This window comes from Mesoplodon bidens, assembly GCF_964165515.1.
Source record: "Mesoplodon bidens genome assembly, chromosome: 15".
Classification (NCBI taxonomy): domain Eukaryota; kingdom Metazoa; phylum Chordata; class Mammalia; order Artiodactyla; family Ziphiidae; genus Mesoplodon; species Mesoplodon bidens.
The window spans coordinates 79408006-79430347 of NC_138171.1; the positions used below are offsets into that span (position 1 = coordinate 79408006).

The 22342-nt window shown below is 39.8% G+C and overlaps 1 protein-coding gene across 4 annotated transcripts in view; it reads right to left on the minus strand.

Moving 5' to 3' along the window:
* Positions 1-22342, minus strand: part of TASP1 (taspase 1) — a 241286-nt gene that overhangs the window by 87294 nt on the left and 131650 nt on the right. For all 4 annotated transcript variants that reach the window (XR_014017692.1, XM_081257714.1, XM_081257713.1 and 1 more), the window contains one exon: positions 4440-4550. Coding sequence is in view for 3 of the 4 variants with exons in the window: in XM_081257714.1 (XP_081113840.1) it covers positions 4440-4550 (111 nt within the window). In the remaining variant the exon portion in view is untranslated. The remainder of the gene's footprint in view (positions 1-4439; positions 4551-22342) is intronic.

The window sequence follows — 22342 nt, forward strand, 5'->3', positions numbered from 1 at the left end:
CTCCGGATGCACAGGCTCAGCGGCCATGGCTCACAGGCCCAGCCACTCCGCAGCATGTGGGATCTTCCCGGACCGGGGCACGAACCCGTGTCCCCTGCATCGGCAGGCAGACTCCCAACCACTGCACCACCAGGGAAGCCCTGGAATTTTTAAGATGAGTGTTCAATATGCATTAGGTCATGGGATCCAGTGGAAAAATGAAGTACTACAGCCCAACTCTCTGAGGAGTTTCAAGAGTTATACAAAGAGGACAACAAAGCATCAGAAGAGAAAGGAGTGGAGCTCAGGAACTCCTCAGCATGGACCCAAATCTGGAGATGCACAACTAGCTAGTGAATCTGTGGTTTCAGACACAGTAAAGAGTTCAGGTCACTCTCAACAAGGAGAAAATTACCATGTGCCGTTATCACACACCCATCGCAGGGTTCCCAGGAAGTGAACTTCTCCTGAGCGTTGAGTTTTCACCTCTGGCGAAAACTGGTATAGGTGGGCAACTAACAGCAAATTACATAAATTACACAGGCTGTTCAGGCCAAGAATTGGGTTTCCCTTAAAAACAGCAAAACAGCATTCCACGATGGTAATTGTTAAAACAAAAGAACAAGGAGACCCCAGTCTGATTCTGATATATTTGAAGATGTAGTAACATGAACATCATCAACCTTTTTCTGAAAAATCACCAAAGGCAGACCTCAAAGTCCATTCCTAACGCATTCCTCAGCTCACAATTTGCCATCAGGTGATTCTTACCAGAATGCATGTAGTTCATACCGTTATTTATGTTTTCATGACCTCAGGTCAAATAACTGGAAGAAAGCACCTGTATAAAATCTCTTCATACTGAAATTTTTTTCTAGTTATTCACTCTGTTCTTCCTTCAGATAAATCCAGTTGTTTCTTGCCTATAATCTGTTTTTCTTTCTCTCTCTACCCTAAAAATCTTTCCTAAGAGGGCATGATACGTATTAAAGGCCTAAGCAACAATGCTTATAAATCTGAGGAAGTAATTCAGTTTTTTTAAATACATTTATGTATTTATTTATATTTTTAATTTTTGGATGCATCGGGTCTTTGCTGCTGCACGCGGGCTTTCTCTAGTTGCGGCAAGCGGGGCCTACTCTTTGTTGTGGTGTGCAGGCTTCTCATTGTAGTGGCTTCTCTTGTTGAGGAGCACAGGCTCTAGGGGCATGGGCTTCAGCAGTTGTGGCTTGTGGACTCTAGAGCACAGGCTCAGTAGTTGTGGTGCACGGGCTTAGTTGCTCTGCGGCATGTGGGATCTTCCCGGACCAGGGCTCAAACCTGTGTCCCCTGCATTGGCAGGCAGATTCTTAACCACTGCGCCACCAGGGAAGTCCAGTAATTCAGTTTTATTCCCATCCCTGGAATGCCCCATCTATCCCATCAGTTGCATGCTTATATTATAAAACTTATATTTTATCCTTGAGTGGATTTTCATAAATTCTAAGTAGAGACAGCTTTGAGATGAAAAGTGTTTTAAACAGGTAAAGCCTAAATTTTGGCAAATAGTCTGGGGCAACCCTTGCTTAGCCAGGTCCCCACCAGTATCCTAAAGGTAGGGCTGGAGTAGGGGTGTGACTGGACACCTTGACATTTTTGGGAAAACTAGAAGAAAAGCATTGATTCCTGGTATGGGTTTCTGTTCCTCTTCCCAAGCTGGTGAGGGTAGAAGAAAAAGAGGAGCCAGTGACAAAGCCTTAGATTCAGAGGATCCAAGAACAGATGAGGCTTAAAGGAACAGGAAGCCAGGTAGGGATGTTGCCCATTGCCATGCCACCTTCAGGCCGGTAAGGCTCTCTAGGAATAGAGTGGAAAAGTAGCCTGATATGCTTGGGCCAAGAAGACTTGACAATCCCCTTATCATTCTATGTTTTCAGACCACCTGACCCCATTACCACTAGCATCTGCTGTCAGTGGATGCTATGTGTACCACAGAAGCCAGAGGTTACAACAAGACCACAGACACCATAGTGAATTCATCAGGGAGAGAGGCCAGTGACCCATGGGGAGGTAGAGGGTGAGCCCCATCCCAGCACAAGCCAACAGAGGGAAGAGGGCGGCCATGAGCCAGATGGTCCCTCCACAGTGACACAGAAAGTCCCTGGAATCCAGATGCCACCCAATGAAGATGAAATGGCAGCAAAACAAATATAAAGTGCCATGTAAAAAGAGACCCGGCTTACATGGAGAGGCCTAACAGAATGAGGGCAAGGAGTCAGGCATTAAACCAAGTTAGAGAACATTAAAAGAGTTACAATAGGCACCCTTCCTGAACTGTCCACCATGGGCTGGGGAGAAGAGTCAATGTAGGTGTGGGACATCTGGTAAAGTCTGCCCCAGACACAGGCCCAGGACGCAGCCCTGCTGTGACCTGGCAGGCTGGGCCCTGTCGACATGGAAACCAGAGGTCCCCAGTGGTTACACACAGGTGCCCATCAGGACTCCCTGGGCCAGGCCCTGCACAGCCTGCACACAGCCCTTGTGGCCCAGGTGGTCACACACTGAGCAGTCGCCCCCTCTGCAGGGGCCCTGTGGCCTGTGTGTCCTGCAGTCCTGTGTCCTCTGCATGCCCCCTTGATGCTGGGCTCCCACGGCATACCCAGCCACCAGGTGCTGATTATCTGTTCCCCATCTACACTGCACTCCGGAGGGTGGCCTATTGTTTGCCCAGCAACTCCAGACCAGTCCCAGCCAGGCCAAACCAGTGAACTTCTCTGCTACCTGCTGAACCACACCTTCTCCAATAAGGTCTGAGCCCCTCCCAAGCATGTCCTTCCCTGGACACTCTCAGATCTAGGGCACCACAGACAGTTTCCTTACAGCCTCCACTCTTTCATCATAGTTAACAATTCCTTATATTAAACTCCTCCTGATTAACCTAATGTATGGTTTCTACCTCCTGACTGGACCCAGAGGGCTACATACTCTCCTAGCAGCAAAATCTATCAATATTTCCACTTTCTCCATGGACCCCTCCCTCAAAGTCACCATTTTCTCTCCATGGCCTGGACCATTCCCAGCCCCTAAGGTCGGTCTCCTATAGAGATGGTCTTGGACAACCTGAGATCTACTTTATAAACCCTCCCCTAAAACGTTTTATTGATCAACTTAAGAATACATAAGGGTTCTCTCCTTTCTATCAGATCGAACATGAACTCCTACACGGAGATTTTAAGGCCCTCGGGACCTGGCCTCACCTGGCCGATCCAGCCCCGCTGCACATCAGGAACACTTCCCTCCAGGTAAGAGTCATGCAGGTGTCGAGCCCTCACCACGCCTAACCCCACTGTCATGTCTGTGCTCACACTCCTTTCTTCCCCACCTTTCCCGGCCTCCTGGGGCCAGTTCTAGGAGTTCTTCATCCATGAATCCTTTTCGGGTGATTTCTTCCTATGCTTTCATCTGTGTTGTCCTCACCACTTAATTAGCACCTTATATTATCCTGTCTTGATTCTCTACGTGGAGACACCCCCCAGATTAACCCTGTGATACTCTTCCCCTCATTTATGTGTTCATGGCTTATTACTTATTACTTAACTTGTTTTTTGGGGTTTGTTTTTTTATTTTTTATGGGATAGGGTTGCTGGGAGGAGTTAGCGGAGGCGTCTTTTTTTTTTTAATTCAATTTTATTTATTTATTCATTCATTCATTTATTTTATTTTTTGGCCATGCTGTGTGGCATGTGGGATCTTAGTTCCCCAAACAGGGATCGAACCCGTGCTACCTGCCTTGGGAGCGCAGAGTCTTAACCACTGGACCGCCAGGGAAGTCCCCTTTATTCTTAACTACATTTTATATTTTTTATACAACTTCACAAGCCTTTCCATAGTGGTAAGCTCAATGTTAAATGATGGGAAAAACCCGAGTCAAATAGTTTTAATCCACAGTAACAGTTATCTACAGGGCCATTGCGAGGCTACACAAAATCTTCCTGCAGATTAGAAAAAGCCATCCCTTCCTCCAACCAGATGCAGCCTCACATCAGGTTATATGGGTTTGGCAAATGAAGCCAGGCCAGATTTCAACTCAACCCTACACAAGTGTGTGTGGCAGCACTGGATTCATGAATACAACACTAACTTTTTTAAAAAAAGAGTCAAATTGTATTACAGAAAAACTTTTAAATGAGGTTGCCCCTTGAATTTTGTTTTAGTAGAATTTTATTCTACTGTGTATGACTCTAATCCTGGACAGTGTCTCACAACTTGGGCATTATATTGGCTATGTGGAAAATTTCATGCAGTAGTAGCTATTTTGATGGAATTTCTTTTCACAGCCAATGTTAATTTAGGGTCTAAGTCCACGCTAAACCCTGGACCTAGGTCTAGCAATACAAACGTGGCACCTGACTCATGAAGCTTACAGCTCAGAGGAACAACCTCTATTTACAAGGAAGTAATTTTCTTAATGTTATACTTACTGATAAACTTGTTTTGCATAGTTTCCAGCAGAGCTTGGTGGGCATCTTCAGCTTGTAAAGCGTGTGAACATTCTCTAGCCAGTATGGTGCGCACAAGATGCTCTCCACATCCTAGAAAGCCAAGGAAACCAAGAACGGTTGAGGAAAGGCAGTACTAAATATCCTTCTTGTCTTACTAGCATTAAAACACACTTATGCACCACTGAAGAAGTAGTTATGTTGGAGAATAATTCAGTGAGGGATGAAATGATTTCTACGAGCAATCTGGTAATTTTAGTAAAGAGATTGGACAGAAACTAAAGAAACACATGTCTAATCTTAAAAGGAAACAAAGAAAAATAAAAGGAAACCCCTTTTTCCTAGGAATTATTCACATAATACAGGAATTTAGATTCTCTACCTAGGGTTCTGTTTCATTTCCATTGCTGGATAACCACAAAAAACTGTTTTATAATTTCTATACAGTAGTTCCTTGTTGGTTATTTATTTTATATATGGTAGTGAATATATTTTAATCAAAAGTTCTTAAATTCATGAAACTTAAACCAACACAAACTGATAGAACACACATTTTCTGTTTGGCTAGTATGTACTGTGACAGACATTAGGCGCTAACAACAAATCTCCCTTAAAAATGTTATCTCTAATTGTTAAATCATGTTGGTGACATTCATTTCAGAAATTTTCTCTGCATATGTACACCTCTCCTCCTTTCCCCCCACTTCCTCTGCCCCCCATATACACATGCATGTATGTATACACACATATATGTATATTATGTATACACATACATTATACACTCATTGCCAAAATACAAACTGTTCAAAACTTGTGAAAGTTTTTTTTTTTAAGTCACCTATGTTTTGTCAGAAATAACTTCCCTGTATTTTTTGGTAAAGTAAATATAAATCTCCTTCAAGATCTTTGTGAGTATCTACACTTAGATCTTCATCTAGGTATGCAATTTAATGTATTACTTTGTGGGCAGGATTATGGTGATCCCTATTTTGTTAAATGTTTACAATATTATTTTTATAATCACGGGAAAAATTAAAATAAAGCTAATAGAAAAGAAACCATTTTCGACACTTACTATGTAGAGACACTGTGTAAGCTCAGGAAACTCCATAAATTTTAATTCCCTTTGTGTACGTATTTGATGTTGAACAGTGAAATGTTATACTTTAGAACAATAATAATTGTTAGGAAACTGGCATATTATGAGCTAAATGGGTGTTCAGAAGGTTATGTACACATGCCTCAAGGCAAACAGCTAAACCACATGAAGTTAACATTACAGCAAAAATACACAGTATGTGTCAGAAAGACTTTTTCCTCTGTAGTTATACAGGAATATATAGGGTTCTCCAATGCTTGATTTTTTTCCAAGAAATTTAAAATTATGACTTCTATTCTGACATATATCACCTTTAACATAAGAGCCTTGACACCAAAAGCTTGTTCTGTAGGTTCCAGTCAAAGAAAAGTTTGATTTTATGGCTTTATCCACAAAATTCCAAGGTTTCTTAGAATATGCTGCCATATAGCTAAAGTGTGATTCAGAGGCAAACAGTTCCATTCTTTATTCACAGATATTAGAAATTAAGTCTTTCAATACATCTTCCTTTTGTCCTTAATCATGCAAGCAAGAGTGTATTTATATTGTCAGATCTTAGCAGAAGACAAGGATTATACAAAGAATGAAGACCTAACTACAAACCTAGAGGGAAAGTGGTAAATACCAAATTCTAAAAGAACTTACAAAAATACACAATTATTTATCATCAATAAGAATGACTAAATAGACTGAAACACAGTGAATTCATAGCTTATGTTTTAAAAACACCTTTGGAAGATGCTATGGAACCAATTCACTATTCTGAAAATGGATAAATGAAAGAAAACAATCAAGCATTTCTCTGTCCTTCCTATAGGAACTGTGTAGCAGGTTAACCAGAAGGTTTATGAAGGAAAATTTTCTCCATAGTAGTATCCCAGTTAATAAATGAAGAAGAAATTAACAAAATTAGAATATAACCGTTTGTAACCTATAATTTAATAATTGCTATAGGCAACAATCGTCAATGGCTGCTAATATCACAAAAAGATACAAACAGATATTACATGTCCCTTGATAAAATTACACCTTTGTAGTCTTGCCCCACACCAAAAAAATTACACCTCAATCTGATCAAGCCTCTAAATTCAATTATTAATTTCTAGAAATAAAGAACATCTGCAAAAAATCTACAGTTAACTTCATACTTAATGGTGAAACACTGAATTATTTCTCCCTAAGACCAGGAACAAGGCAATGATGTCTGCTTTTATCGCTTTTATTCAACAATATACTGGAGGCTTGAGCCATTGCACTAAGTCAAGAAAATGAAGTAGAAGGCATAAAGATCAGAAAGAAAAAGGCAAAAGTGCTCCTATGTGCAGATGATATAATTGTTTATGTAGAAATCCCAAAGGAATCTACAAAACCACCACTAGAGGTATCTCTCCAGATTCTTCCTGTTTGGTTAGGAGTCTAGGGCAAAGGTTGGAAGCAGATTCCTGCCTGGTACTTATCAGTCCCCAAAATATGAACTTTATTTTCATTTCCTTCCCCATCTGTTCACACAACAGATTGTTAATGAGCACCTACTTGGTGCTAGAACCAGAGGACACAGTAGTTGGCAGAGGTGCTGCTACATTTTGTCAGATCTCCCCAGAGGTGTTGGACCCCTGGTTGGCTACTGAACACTCAGTTCAGATGCCAGTGCCTTGACTGTGTGCTCTACAGACCAACCTTGAGGATTTAGCTGAGAACCCTGGACTCATCAGAAACACTGGACATTCCCACAGCCTGCTGAGAGCCAACCTCCATGGCCATGTCTCTCCCTCAAATCCCAAACCTTAGCCCAGTCCCAGCTCACTCTTTCCTAGTGTGTTTCCTGTTACTGAGACTCCAGTATGCCCCATACCCAGACATCAGAATTACAATACATTTCCTTGGCATCTCAAAGTCCACAACAGAATCACATGTCTTGATCTGGTAGGTAACAAGCAGTGGTGGTTTGGTGGTGGATGTGACCTTACTCCAACATACTTGAACCAAGAGGATGCGGTCCATTTTCATGGGACTCTAAAGGAGGCTTGTGACGAACATGGTGTAGATCTCTACCCAAAACTTTAAAAATGATGTGATGATGACTTTTTTATAGCCCATCGTGGGGAGCGGAGGGGTACTGGGGGTATCTTTTTTGATGACCTTGACTCTCCCTCCAAGGAGGAGGTGTTTCACTTTGTGCGGAGCTGTGCCCAGGCTTGCTGTCATTTCTTCTTACATTCCCCCTGTGAAAAAGCAATGTGATGACTCTTCACCCACAAGGAGAAGCTGTGGCAGCAGCTCCGGAGAGGATGGTATGTAGAATTTAACCTGCTGTACAATTGGGGTACAAAGTTTAGCCTCTTCACTCCAGGATCCAGGATTGAAAACATCTTGAAAACATCTTGATGTCTTTACCTCTAACTGCCTGATGGCAGTACACGCATTCACCCTCAGAGAACTCCACAGCCAAAATTCTGGAAGTTCTGTGCCATACAAGGGTGCATTGATGCAGGCAGAGCAGCCTTCTTGGGGATACACAATACGTACCCCTGCTCCACTGGCCAGCACCACTGTCACTGTGTGGCACTTAGCCACCTGTGTCTTACAGCTCCAGTCTTCTCCACCGTGGAGTCTGCCTCCTTGGCAGGTAGTGAAATGTGTTTTAAGCACCACAAGCTTCTGTCGGATGCTATCTGTGGTCGGTGGTGGGATGGCAACTTGTCAGAGTCAACTGGTCGATATAAACTCATTTATACTTTTAGAATCATTTTATATGACTAGTTTACAAACAATGACGTTGAGTTTCCAAGAATTGGTTGAGGGGATCTAAATATTATAATATATTATAATTTGTACCCGGAAACTTCTCGTGCTATTTTTGTTTCATATGTTTTTTAAAGGACTAGGTTCTGCCACAAAAATCTGTCATGGGATACATTTTATTTTCATTAATTCAATGAGGTTGAGACTAACTAGTAATTTTAGAAAGCAACTGGAAATGAAGGTAAAAATTTTACTTTGTCATTACTGAAGTTTATTTTTTCATATCTTTATATATCTTTCTCTAGAGACCATAATAATCATAATTTTACATAATGTAAAATATTCATTTTTATAATGATATTTAGGAACATTTGAAATTTTCTTAACCTCTGCATGTATTACAATCCAGTGATTACCTACAGTTAACCCTAAAGTGACATCACTGCTATTTAAATAAGGGATATGTAAGTTGTAATTTTGATTTTTATAGAAATATAGTTTGTTGATGTTGAGATTCTCTGCACTTTTGAATGTGAAAGCTTACACACTTGGATTCTGATATTTAAAAATTTCTATTCCAGACATTTCTATATGGAGGTTTAGACTAAGAACAACCCTGGGAATGTTGTGATTTTAGGAAATGTTTCTCACTTGGGAAATGAGGAACATTTTCCTTCCTTAATTAAAGCAGACATAACTAGTGTAAGAAGCATGTAGGCAGTTTATAAATATATTTCCTTGAAGATGGACTAATTGAAATCATCCTCTTTTAAAATTAGAGATTCTGTAACTCTTACCTTTGCTCTAAAGAGGAAATCACAACAGAGTTCTCAATAAGACTTCTTTGTTCATATATAATATGAATGCATTTTATTCATAATATATTGAAGTTTGTAAGGAACAGTATCTTCCTACATGTTAGTAAGCATTATCTTGGAATATGTTGAATGTATGATAGTGTGTGACTCTTTAGAGGTGGAAAATGTATGAGTTCAACTATCTTACAACAGGTGTGCTGATAAATTTTATTATGAAATATGACTAAGAAATGTTTGTATTTTTCATTTTTCCAGGGTAATTGACATAGGAAGGATAAATATTTCTTACTACTAAAACCACAGTTCCTCATTCCTAGGTACTTTATCCGAGAAAAATACGTTTTGCACTTGAATTCTCATAGCAGCTTTATTCTCAATAGCCAAAATTTACAAACACAAATGCCCATCAGCAGGTGAATGGATAAACAAGTTACAATATATTCATATGTTAAAATAGTACTCAGCAATGAAAAGGAAAATCTACTGATATACACAACAACATGGGTGAATATCAGAAAATCATTATGCTGAGTGAAAGAAGCCAGACACAGAACAGCACTCACTCTATAACTACATTACATGAAAACCTAGAGAAGCCAAAACTCTAACAGGAGAAAGCAGATCAGTAACTGCTAGGGTCTGGGGCTGGGGAATTGATTGTGAAAGGGAATAAAAGAATGTCTTGAGGTGATGGAAATGTTCTATGTATTGATAGTGGCAGTGGTTACCAGACTGTATACAAAAAAACCCATATTATCAGGAAAAAAATTATAATACATTTCCTGTCTTGTGTGGATCCTCAACTTTTCACAACCCACATTAAAGATGAATTCACAATAAAAAATGACAAAACAGGGCTTCCCTGGTGGCGCAGTGGTTGAGAGTCCGCCTGCCGATGCAGGGGACACGAGTTCGTGCCCCAGTCCGGGGAAGATCCCACATGCCGCGGAGCGGCTGGGCCCGTAAGCCATGGCCGCTGAGCCTGCGCGTCCGGAGCCTGTGCTCCGCAACGGGAGAGGCCACAACAGTGCGAGGCCCGCGTGCCAAAAAAAAAAAAAAAAAGAAAAAAAAGACAAAACACACACACACACACACACACACTTATAAGACAGAACGGGCATATGCAGAAAACAGAGGGATTACCAAACCAAGAAGTGGTGGTAATAGAACAGAGACTGACAAACATTTTCTGTAAAAAAAAAAAAAGAAAAGAAAGAAAAAAGATAAGTAAACAGTTTAGGCTTTGCAGGCTACATATGATCTCTGTCAAACATCCTTTTATTTTTGTAAGAACCCTTTAAAAAATTAAAAATCATTCTTAGTTCATTGGGCATGCAAATATAGGCCATGGGTCAGATTTGGCTCACAGATGATAGTTAGACCAGGCTTGTAATAGAACAATCTGTAGTACAAAGATAAAAGGGGAAATCAACATTTTAAAAAACAGGGCAATCTGGGAGCCAGGGGTTGGGAGGGGTATACAGATTTTTCAAGGAATCAAATAAAAGTTTTCAAATTAAGCAGCTGCACAGCACAGGGAGATCAGCTCTGTGCTCTGTGTCCCCCTAGAGGGGTGGGATAGGGAGGGTGGGAGGGAGACACAAGACGGAGGGGATATGGGGATATGTGTATAGATATAGCTGGTTCACTTTTTTATACAGCAGAAATTAACACACCATTGTAAAGCAATTATACTCCAATAAAGATACTTTTTAAAAATTTGATTAACACTCAATGCAAGAGGGAGAATTAGAATATATATCCATGGGAAAAAACTTAAAAGCAGTCTAGAATGATAAAGAGAAGGAAAATGAGGAGTTAAGAAACCTAAAGTATAAAATGAGAAGATCCAACATAGTAATAAGCATTTTGAAAGAGAAGAGAAAGAATGGGGAAGGGGGCACCAATCTTTGAAGAAATAATAAATACGTTTCCAGAATTTAAGCTATAAGGAAATCCTTACATTGAAGATGAATACAGAGTTCCAAAAAAAGTAAATAAAAACAAATCTATCCTTAGGTATACCATAGTGGAAAATGCCAGAAGAAAGACAAAGAGAAAATATTAAAAATGAATCACAATGGACTTAATTGATACTGATAGGACATTCCATCCAAAAACAGATTACACTTTCTTCTCAAGTGCTCATGGAACATTCTCCAGGATAGATCATATCTTGGGTCACAAATCAAGCCTTGGTAAATTTAAGAAAATTAAATCGTATCAAGTATCTTTTCAGACCACAATGCTATGAGACTAGATATCAATTACAGGGAAAAAATCTGTAAAAAAAATACTAACACATGGAGGCTAAACAATACACTACTAAATAACCAAGAGATCACTGAAGAAATCAAAGAGGAAATCAAAAAATACCTAGAAACAAATGACAATGAAAACACAACAAACCAAAACCTATGGGATGTAGCAAAAGCAGTTCTAAGATGGAAGTTTATAGCAATACAATCCTACCTCAAGAAACAAGAAAAATCTCAAATAAACAACCTAACCCTACACCTAAAGCAATTAGAGAAAGAAGAACAGACAAACCCCAAAGTTAGCAGAAGGAAAGAAATCATAATATCAGATCAGAAGTAAATGAAAAAGAAATGAAGGAAACGATAGCAAAGATCAATAGAACTAAAAGCTGGTTCTTTGAGAAGATAAACAAAATTGATAAACCATTAGCCAGACTCATCAAGAAAAAAAAGAAGACTCAAATCAATAGAATGAGAAATGAAAAAGGAGAAGTAACAACTGACACTGCAGAAATACAAAGATCATGAGAGATTACTACAAGCAACTCTATGCCAATTAAATGGACAACCTGGAAGAAATGGACAAATTCTTAGAAATGCACAACCTGCCAAGACTGAATCAGGAAGAAATAGAAAATATGAATAGACCAATCACAAGCACTGAAATTGAGACTGTGATTAAAAATCTTCCAACAAACAAAAGCCCAGAACCAGATGGCTTCACAGGCGAATTCTATCAAACATTTAGAGAAGAGCTAACACCTATCCCTCTCAAATTCTTCCAAAATATAGCAGAGGTAGAAATACTCCCAAACTCATTCTGCGAGGCCACCATCACCCTGATACCAGAACCAGACAAAGATGTCACAAAAAAAAGAAAACTACAGGCCAATATCACTGATGAACATAGATGCAATAATCCTCAACAAAATAATAGCAAACAGAATCCAACAGCACATTAAAAGAATCATACACCATGATCAAGTGGGATTTAACCCAGGAATGCAATGATTCTTCAATATACACAAATCAATCAACGTGGCACACCAGTTTAACAAACTGAAGAAGAAAAACCATATGATCATCTAAATAGATGCAGAAAAAGCTTTCGACAAAATTCAACACCCATTTATGATAAAAACCCTCCAGAAAGTAGGCATAGAAGGAACTTACTTCAACATAATAAAGGCCATATATGACAAACACACAGCCAACATCGTTCTCAATGGTGAAAAACTGAAATCATTTTCTCTAAGATCAGGAACAAGACAAGCTTGTCCACTCTCACCACTATTATTCAACATAGTTTTGGAAGTTTCAGCCACAGCAATCAGAGAAGAAAAGAAATAAAAGGAATCCAAATTGGAAAAGAAGAAGTAAAGCTATCACTGTTTGCAGATGACATGATACTATACATAAAGAATCCTAAAGATTCCACGAGAAAACTGCTAGAGCTAATCAATGAATTTTGTAAAGTAGCGGGATACAAAATTAATGCACAGAAATCTCTTGCATTCTTATACACTAATGATGAAAAATCTGAAAGAGAAATTAAGGAAACACTCCCTTTTACCATTGCAACAAAAAGAATAAAATACTTAGGAATAAACCTACCTAAGGAGACAAAAGACCTCTATGCAGAAAACTAGAAGACACTGATGAAAGAAAGTAAAGATGATACAAACAGATGGAGAGATATACCATGTTCTTGGATTGGAAGAATCAACATTGTGAAAATGACTATACTGCCCAAAGCAATCTACAGATTCAATGCAATCCCTGTCAAACTACCAATGGCATTTTTCACGGAACTAGAACAAAAAATTTCACAATTTGTATGGAAACACAAAAGACCCTGAATAGCCAAAGCAATCTTGAGAAAGAAAAACAGAGCTGGAGGAATCAGGCTCCTGAACTTCAGACTGTACTACAAATCTACATCAAGACAGTATGGTACTGGCACAAAAACAGAAATATAGATCAATGGAACAGGATAGAAAGCCCAGAGATAAATCCACGCACACATGGTCACTTTATTTTCAATAAAGGAGGCAAGAATATACAATGGAGAAAAGACAGACTCTTCAGTAAGTGGTGCTGGGAAAATTGGACAGCTACACGTAAAAGAATGAAATTAGAACACTCCCTAACACCATACACAAAAATAAACTCAAAATGGATTAAAGAACTAAATGTAAGCCCAGATACTATCAAACTCTTAGAGGAAAACATAGGCAGAACACTCTATGACATAAATCACAGCAAGATCCTTTTTGACCCACCTCCTACAGAAATGGAAATAAAAACAAAAATAAACAAATGGGACCTAATGAAACTTAAAAGCTTTTGCACAGCAAAGGAAAACATAAGCAAGATGAAAAGACATCCCTCAGAATGGGAGAAAATCTTTGCAAATGAAGCAACTGACAAAGGATTAATCTCCAAAATTAACAAGCAGCTCATGCAGCTCAATATCAAAAAAACAAACAACCCAGTCCAAAATTGGGCAGAGGACCTAAACAGACATTTCTCCAAAGAAGATATACAGATTGCCAACAAACACATGAAAGGATACTCAACATCACTAATCATTAGAGAAATGCAAATCAAAACTACAATGAGGTATCACCTCACACCAGTCAGAATGGCCATCATCAAAAAATCTACTAACTATACATGCAGGAGAGGGTGTGGAGAAAAGGGAACCCTCTTGCAATGTTGGTGGGAATGTAAATTGATACAGCCACTATGGACAACAGTATGGAGGTTCCTTAAAAAAAAAAAAAAAAATAGAACTACCATACGACCCAGCAATCCCACTACCGGGCATATACCCTGTGAAAAACATGATTCAAAAAGAGTCATGTACCACAATGTTCATTGCAGCTCTATTTACAATAGCCAGGACATGGAAGCAACCTAAGTGTCCATCGACAGATGAATGGATAAAGAAGATGTGGCACAAATATACAATGGAATATTACTCAGCCATAAAAAGAAAGGAAACTGAGTTATTTTTAGTGAGGTGGATGGACCTAGAGTACGTCATACAGAGTGAAGTAAGTCAGAAAGAGAAAAATAAATATCGTATGCTAACACATATATATGGAATCAAAAAAAAATGGTTCTGACAAACCTAGGGGCAGGACAGAATAAAGACGCAGACGTAGAGAATGGACTTGAGGACAAGGGGAGGGGGAAGTGTAAGCTGGGATGAAGTGAGAGATTGGCATGGACATATATATGCTACCAAATGTAAAATAGATAGCTAGTGGGAAGCAGCCACATAGCACAGGGAGATCAGCTTGGTGCTTTGTGACCACCTAGAGGGGTGGGGTAGGGAGGGTGGGAGGGAGACGCAAGAGGGAGGAGATATGGGGATATATGTATATGTACAGCTGATTCACTTTGTTATAAAGCAGACACTAACACACCACTGTAAAGCAATTATACTCCAATAAAGATGTTAAAAAAAGAGAGAGAGGCCAGTAAGGAGAGTCTCAGCAAGCACCTGGGCAGATGGGCAGCCTTGAAGAGTTGCTGTGCCCTCTCATGCATGGGAGCAGCCAAATGATTTCTGTATCCCCAAGAGAAGCGGGGAAGTCACAGAGGGGCCCTCCAGATCTGAAGGAGTCATACAGCTGGGACCTAGGGACACCTCTGCAGCACCCTGCCTGGCTGATGTTCAAAGCCCAGTCCAAGTGACTGCCATCGCCATGGGTGTCAGTGTGAGCAGATGGCACTAGGGACTATGCACCCCTCTCCAACTCCTTAAGTCCCCAAGAAAAGGAGGAAACAGGAATCCCCAAAGCCACTAATGGCATCTTCTTTATGCCAGGCACTTGTTAGGCACTAGTATTAAAGCGATAAATAAAACATAAAAAAATAAAAGAAAACTAATCACAAAGAAAAAGGTGATCTCCAAAAAAATTTTTTTTTAATTTAAAAATTGAACTGGTGGGGGCTTCCCTGGTGGCGCAGTGGTTGAGAATCTGCCTGCTAATGCAGGGGACACGGGTTCAAGCCCTGGTCTGGGAAGATCCCACATGCCGCAGAGCAACTAGTCCCGTGAGCCACAACTACTGAGCCTGCGCGTCTGGAGCCTGTGCTCCGCAACAAGAGAGGCCGCGATAGTGAGAGGCCCGCGCACCGTGATGAAGAGTGGCCCCCACTTGCCACAACTAGAGAAAGCCCTCGCACAGAAATGAAGACCCAACACAGCCAAAAATAAAATAAATAAATTTAAAAAAAGAATGATTGATTATCGATTATTAATTATAAAAAAAAATTGAACTGGTAAGTTACATATTCCCAAGCAACGAAGAGGCCAGAAGGCTAATATCTTAAAGATGCTAAGGCAATAAACAAACAGAAAAAAACCTGTCAACCTAGAATCAGTTAAACTATCATTCTGGAGTGAGGGTGAATAGAAACAGTTTCAGACTTACAAACTCATTTCTTTGAGACTTAAGCTCCCAGCTTACTTCTACTCTGCGCAACACTATACCTCGTCATAATTCTTACTGATTTTAATATCTACTAGATATTAAAATATTAGGTATTACCCAGTACCTTAGCTTCTGGATTTTCTGAAATCCTCTCTTCAAATTATCCACACTGCCTTGTAAATTCACTCCCACGATTCTGCCATAATCAATAACATTAACTTCTCCATAGTCTCAGCTGCAGTCAGCCCACCCCTCCTAACTTTCCAGCTCATCTCTTGACTACTCTAATTTCAACATTCCCTCTACCTCACCAGAAAGTGCCATCCCATTAATTCTGCTGCTTTTGAACTATTCCTCACTGCCCTTAGATCCTCACTTCCTCCCTTATCCAACTAAAATTCCATGCTTCATCAACTTATACCCTTTCTCCTACTCCTGAAAGCCTCCATGTTTTGCTCACTTCATCAAACTTATCTGGCAAAAGCCCACGCTGGAATATGAGTCAGAATAACTATACGAGCCTGCAACAACAAACAACCCCCAAATCTCAGTGGCTTAACACAACAAAAATATAATTTCTCATTAATGTTATAAGTTGTACCTGGGTCACCAGGGAATGTGCTTCCAACAGTCACTCAGGAACAAACCCAGGCTAATGGAGGCTCCATCATCTATAACTGCACCTCCTGGATCATACCCCTTTGCAGGAGAACGAGAGGGCTACCCAGGGCCACTTTACAGCTTTAGCCTGGAAGTCACACATATCATTTCCACTCTTGTCCACTGGCCAGAAATAGCCACACGGTCTCAGGCAACTGCAATGGGGGGGGGGGCTGTGAAACACAGAGGAGTGTATGGATAATGGATATTCAGGGAGCACTACGTTAAATGTCTTTGCAACATCTGACTAAATCCAACTTCCCATGCCTGCACCTGCACAGCTAAACGAGGTGCAGCTGCCATCCTGTGATCAGCGGGTGACATTCATAGGCAGGAAGGCCTACCCATTGAGGAAGGTGGGAGACAAAGGACAGACCCAGGTACCAGACAGCATTGCTGGGTAGCCCGACCAGCCCCAGTCTCCTCCGAGGTGTCTTGTTACATGAGATATAAAAGAAAACAAAATCTATCTGTTTAAGCCACTATAATTGAGTTCTCTTTTTTAAGCCCAAATGAATTCTTCTTTTTTTCTTTATTTTGTTAAAATATATATATAACATGAAATTTACCAATCATTTTTAAGTGTACAATTCAGTGGCATTTTTACTCGCATTGTTGTACAATCATCACCACCATCCATCTCCAGAACTTATTCATCTTCCCAAACTGAAACTGTACCCATTCAACAACTCCCCCATTCCCCCTGCCCTCTAGCCCTGGCAACCAAAATACTTTCCATTTCTATGAATTTGACTACTCTAGGTATCTCATGTAAGTGGAATCATACACTTTTGTCCTTTTGTGACTGACTTAATTCAGTTAATATAATGTCCTCAAGGCTCATCCATATTGTAGCATGTTTCAGAATTTCCTTCCTTTTTAAGGTTGAATAATATTCCACTGTATGTACATAACACATTTTGCTTATCCATTCAACCACCAAGCGACATTTGGGGCCAAATGCATTCTTTTTTTTTAAAATAGATCTTTATTGGAGTATAATTGCTTCACAATACTGTGTTAGTTTCTGTTGCACAACAAAGCGAATCAGCCATATGCATACACATGTCCCCGTATCACCTTCCTCTTAAGCCTCCCTCCCACCCTCCCTATCCCACCCCTCTAGGTCATCACAGAGCACCGAGCCGATCTCCCTGTGCTATGCTGCTGCTTCCCACCAGCCAACTGTTTTACATTCCGTTGTGTGTATATATGTCCATGCCACTCTCACTTCGCCCCAGCTTCCCCCTCCCACCCCATGTCCTCAAGTCCATTCTCTATGTCTACCTCTTTATTCCTGCCCTGCAACTAGGTTCATCAGTACCATTTTTTTTTTTTTTTTAGATTCCATATATATGCGTTGGTGGGAAGGTAAATTGATACAACCACTATGGAAAACAGTATGGAGGTTCTTTAAAAAACTACAAATAGAACTACCATATGACCCAGCAATCCCACTACTGGGCATATACCCTGAGAAAACCATAATGCAAAAAGAGACATGTACCAAGTGCATTCTTAATCTATATAGAAAGCCATTTGCTGGTGAAAGAAAATGGCTCAGAAAACTTTACATTGAAAGAAGATGACTTCTTCCTTTCAAACATACAACTTTGTATTGAGTCAAATACAATTTCTGATAAGTTCATGTAGATGTATTTATCAGACACCATTAGCACAAAGACATGAAAAAGATGATTTGGCTTGATAACGTTTATCTTAACTGAGTTATTTTGGAAAATTCATGATATGTTTAATTTCTACCAAAAACCAAATTTCTTTATAATTTGTTTGAATAAATAAGACTGATTTGATTAAAATAAATCCTTATGATGCCTGAAAACGGAGTCTTAGATATTTAAGAGCCCCTTTTATCCATGTAAGGGACGACCACTTCCCTGAGCCATGTGAAACCACTTCCGCGAGGCCATCATTAGAGTGCCTATCTGTGGGTTTGTTTAGAATCCAAAAAAAGTTGCCAACTCTGAGGAAACTAGAAGAGTTAATAGAGTATTTTTGTTTTTTCCTCATCTTGATGTTTCCAACAATGCCATCATTTCTCTAGTGAACACTCTGGCCTACATTACAGAAGAGCTTCTATATCTTTACTAAAGGAAAAACCTGAGAATTGTGGGTTAAGCAGCAGGGTTGCCTTCTGTGTTCTATGTATTCAATTTTCTCATTCTCTCATTCATTCTCTCCCTCTCCCTCACCTTCTCCCTCTCCCTCTGTCACACACACACACACACACACACACACACACACACACACACACACACACACACACACACACACACACACACACACACACACACACACACACACACACACACACACACACACACACACACACACACACACACACACACACACACACACCCTCCTTACCTTAAGGCCATAAAGTCCTGTAGAGTAAGGGTTAGTATTTTCTATTCGACAGTCAGACTGATGTTTGAATCCAGCTGAGTGAGTCTGGGACTCTTTATTTAAGCCTCAGTTTCCTCTACTGTGAAAATGGGGAATGGGAGTAGTAACTACCTCACAAGGACAAAATGAGACAACAGACGTAAAACATTCAGCGTGGGGTTGGGCACTGAGTAAGCACTTCATACTGCAATGGATAATGACTGCCTTAAGAAAAGCCATTAGCTATCACTTTCCTGTCTCTCCTCATCCTTTTCTCTGTATTTTGTTTCTGTGAGAACAAGGTGATTCCCAGCTAGCCTGACAATCATCACTGAGAGCCTAGAATACATTTAAAGAGGAGTTCAGCCTTTGGCTTGCAATTCTGAAAGCTGCTGCTTCCAAGAAAGCTGAGCTCTCACCTAGGGTCAAAATGATCACGTGGGTAAACCTTTCATTATCAGAACAAAACAAATAATATAATAAAGATTTCACTTAGTTTGGTAGGAAACATTTTAACTGTGGTTATCCAGGGATTATGGGTTATGCACGATCTTTGTTACGCATTCCTTCTGTTATTTTTCCCAATTCCAGTAATAAACGCCTATCTTTCTTTCCCAAGAGGTTCAATGCCCAACATCAATGTTACACTCCTGCATTCACCATACTTTCTCTTCAGGTACAATAGTAAAGGGCAAGGCAGGGTCTCCCATTATGGGATTTGGTCCCATACACTTCACTGCCCTATATCTGAGTTCGTGAAGAATGCTCCAGGTGTTTTATTTCATCCGCCCTCCGTCACACATTTGGTATTTTCACTTCAGCATTAGTGATAGATGCAGCCTTCAAATTAAGATAATTAAAAATATGTAACATAATAGCCCAATAAAGTCATATTGTCAAATCACGTTTTAATTCCAAAAGGTTAAGTGGCAAACTGAAAAGCATTTACAATAAGGACAGAGAAACATGAAAACTTACCAACTCTTGGCTGACATTTAAGATATGTCTTCACTGCATCTCAAGATAATTTTTAATTGTTTTATCTTCATCTCATTTAGTGGTGGCAGCAGTGGTGGGCATGAGCCAGATTATTACAAAACGAAAATTAAAAGGCCGTTATGTGTCAAGTTTTTAATGTAGGGTTTTAATCTACTGTTTAAATGGTAGAGGATTAGGATATAATTCCTCCAGAGGACCTAAAAATGAGATTAGGATTTTTAACTACAAATCCTAATCCCACAGATCTTTCTCTTCTTCTGGAGACTTTATTTCTTCTAAACCACCCTAACCTCAGTTCTGATACAAAGACCCCCAGAGAGGGAGAGTGAAGCTGCATTCACAGGAGAGAAATACCCCACATTCCCAGGCGGCCTGCATCCCAGAGCAGGATCAGCAGGAACAAAAGCTCACATTCAGTACCCCTGGCACACTACCCATCTCCAAGGCTTCCTGATGATTTTCAAGTATTTATGTCATCTTATAAATGCTGCCATTCACGCTCACTGCGGCGAGTGGGCATCTGAAAAATCTTTCAACACATTCCCTGTTAGAAGTCCACAGGGACAGATAAGTAATGAGGAAAGGCCTTTCCAAATCTAAAAGGAAACATTTGGTACTTCAGTTTCCACTACTGCAACATCTCTTTTTCAACAAAGGAATTTATTACACAGTACGTCACCTTTTCCCTGTCAGAGGATTTACTGCCAATTTTGGAGTTGGGTTACTTCTGGTTTTCAAGTCTGTCTTGTGAAATTAAAGAGAGGGCTGCCTTAAAAGTGATAGAACACACGTGATTTCAGTCTTCAGAGTGTCCCCATGGCTATCAAACCTGGAACCTATTACATACAAGAAGAAAACGTAAGGAGCTTTATAAAGAGATGGAATAAGTAGTGAAGATGTCTGATCCAGCCTAGTCCAAAGGGTATGGTCACCAACACACATTTAGTGTCTCCCCAGTATTCAGTTCTCTCTAACCTGTAACCCATCAGCATACTTTGGATATTTACAATAATCTATCAAAAACAACTTAGGCTTTTCCGATTTTTTTTTATAAATAATAAATAACCAATAGAAAAACCAATTTTACAACTATCTCCTAGAGACCTCTCTTACAAACTAGGATGCAATTGATATGTGCTTTAGCCTTTCATAATTATTTAAAATACAGAAAAATATACTAGAATGGTGACAATTAAACAGGAAAATCTCTCATGTAGAGCACAGTGCTAGGCATATGCTAAATATACTAAATGCTTGATATTTATTACTTATTATACTAGTATCAATTTTATTGAGAAGGTATAACAAAACCACAAAAGATTTATCTGAAGAAGCAGTTGCATAAATGGGAAGAATTCCAGTTTTGCGAATGCAAATATTTTCATAGACTGAAACCTGTTTCAAAGAAACTAAGACATACAAACAAACAAAAAAGTTTCAAAAAAAAATGAGTGTGAAAATCCTTGATCCAATCTGTCACAGCAGTGTCAGATATCTGTGGTTAACAACACAGAGGTGCCCACCCCAAAGCTTGAGTCTCTTCTTCTTTCCCTGGGCCCCTCTCTCTGTCAAAGTCACATCTCAGTGTGGGAACTTATCCAATACTCATGAGCATGAATACAGATGATGAAATAGGATCTTGCTTTCTGCTCTAAATTTTCTCAATTTAGTTATCTAAATACAACACTCTAATCAGGGCACCAGGGACACATGGTCCCAGGCAGCAGAAAGAATCAGAAAAATCACCCCAGCAGGAGTGGTGTTCCTTGGCTATGTTGGAGCCCCTATCGCTACTATTGCATTTGTCTGGAAAACATACTACATGTATGAGCATTAGACTTCTCTCCACTTGAGAACTTCATTAGAGCAGCAGCCATCACAGAAGCAGCACTGCTGGCCATGTTCAGTTGCTGCTCCTGTACAGTTTCTATCTGGATTTCTGTTCCATCAGGGAGGTGAGGGGAACCACCTCCAGCTGTGGAACCTGAAATGAGTCACTTAAGATCTCCGTATCTCAGTTTCTTCATTGGAAAAATAAATGGCTTAGCTTAAATGATTTCAAATTCCTCAGGACAAAATTTTATAGCTGGAAGTACTTTTGGAATTTCAATAACTTTTGGTAAAATTTAGTTAAGAGGCTTGCAATGAACTGACCACTTAGGAGAAAACACTTTTAAAAAGCTGTTAAATCACCATTAACTGATCAACTACCATGTACCTGGGGTTTTCACAAATGTCATCACTTAAAGGCCCTACAATTAACTTGCAAGGAAGGTACTGTCATCCCAATTTGACAAATAAGAAAAGTGAAGTGGAAGAGCTAAGAGTCTAAAATCCAAGTCTTGTAACTCTAATATGCTTGTTTCAAGATAGTCCACCACTGCAGAAATAAGGCTAATATCAGCACGCAAATAAAGGAGATACAAGCAAAGAAAACTCAAAAGCCTCAAAAACC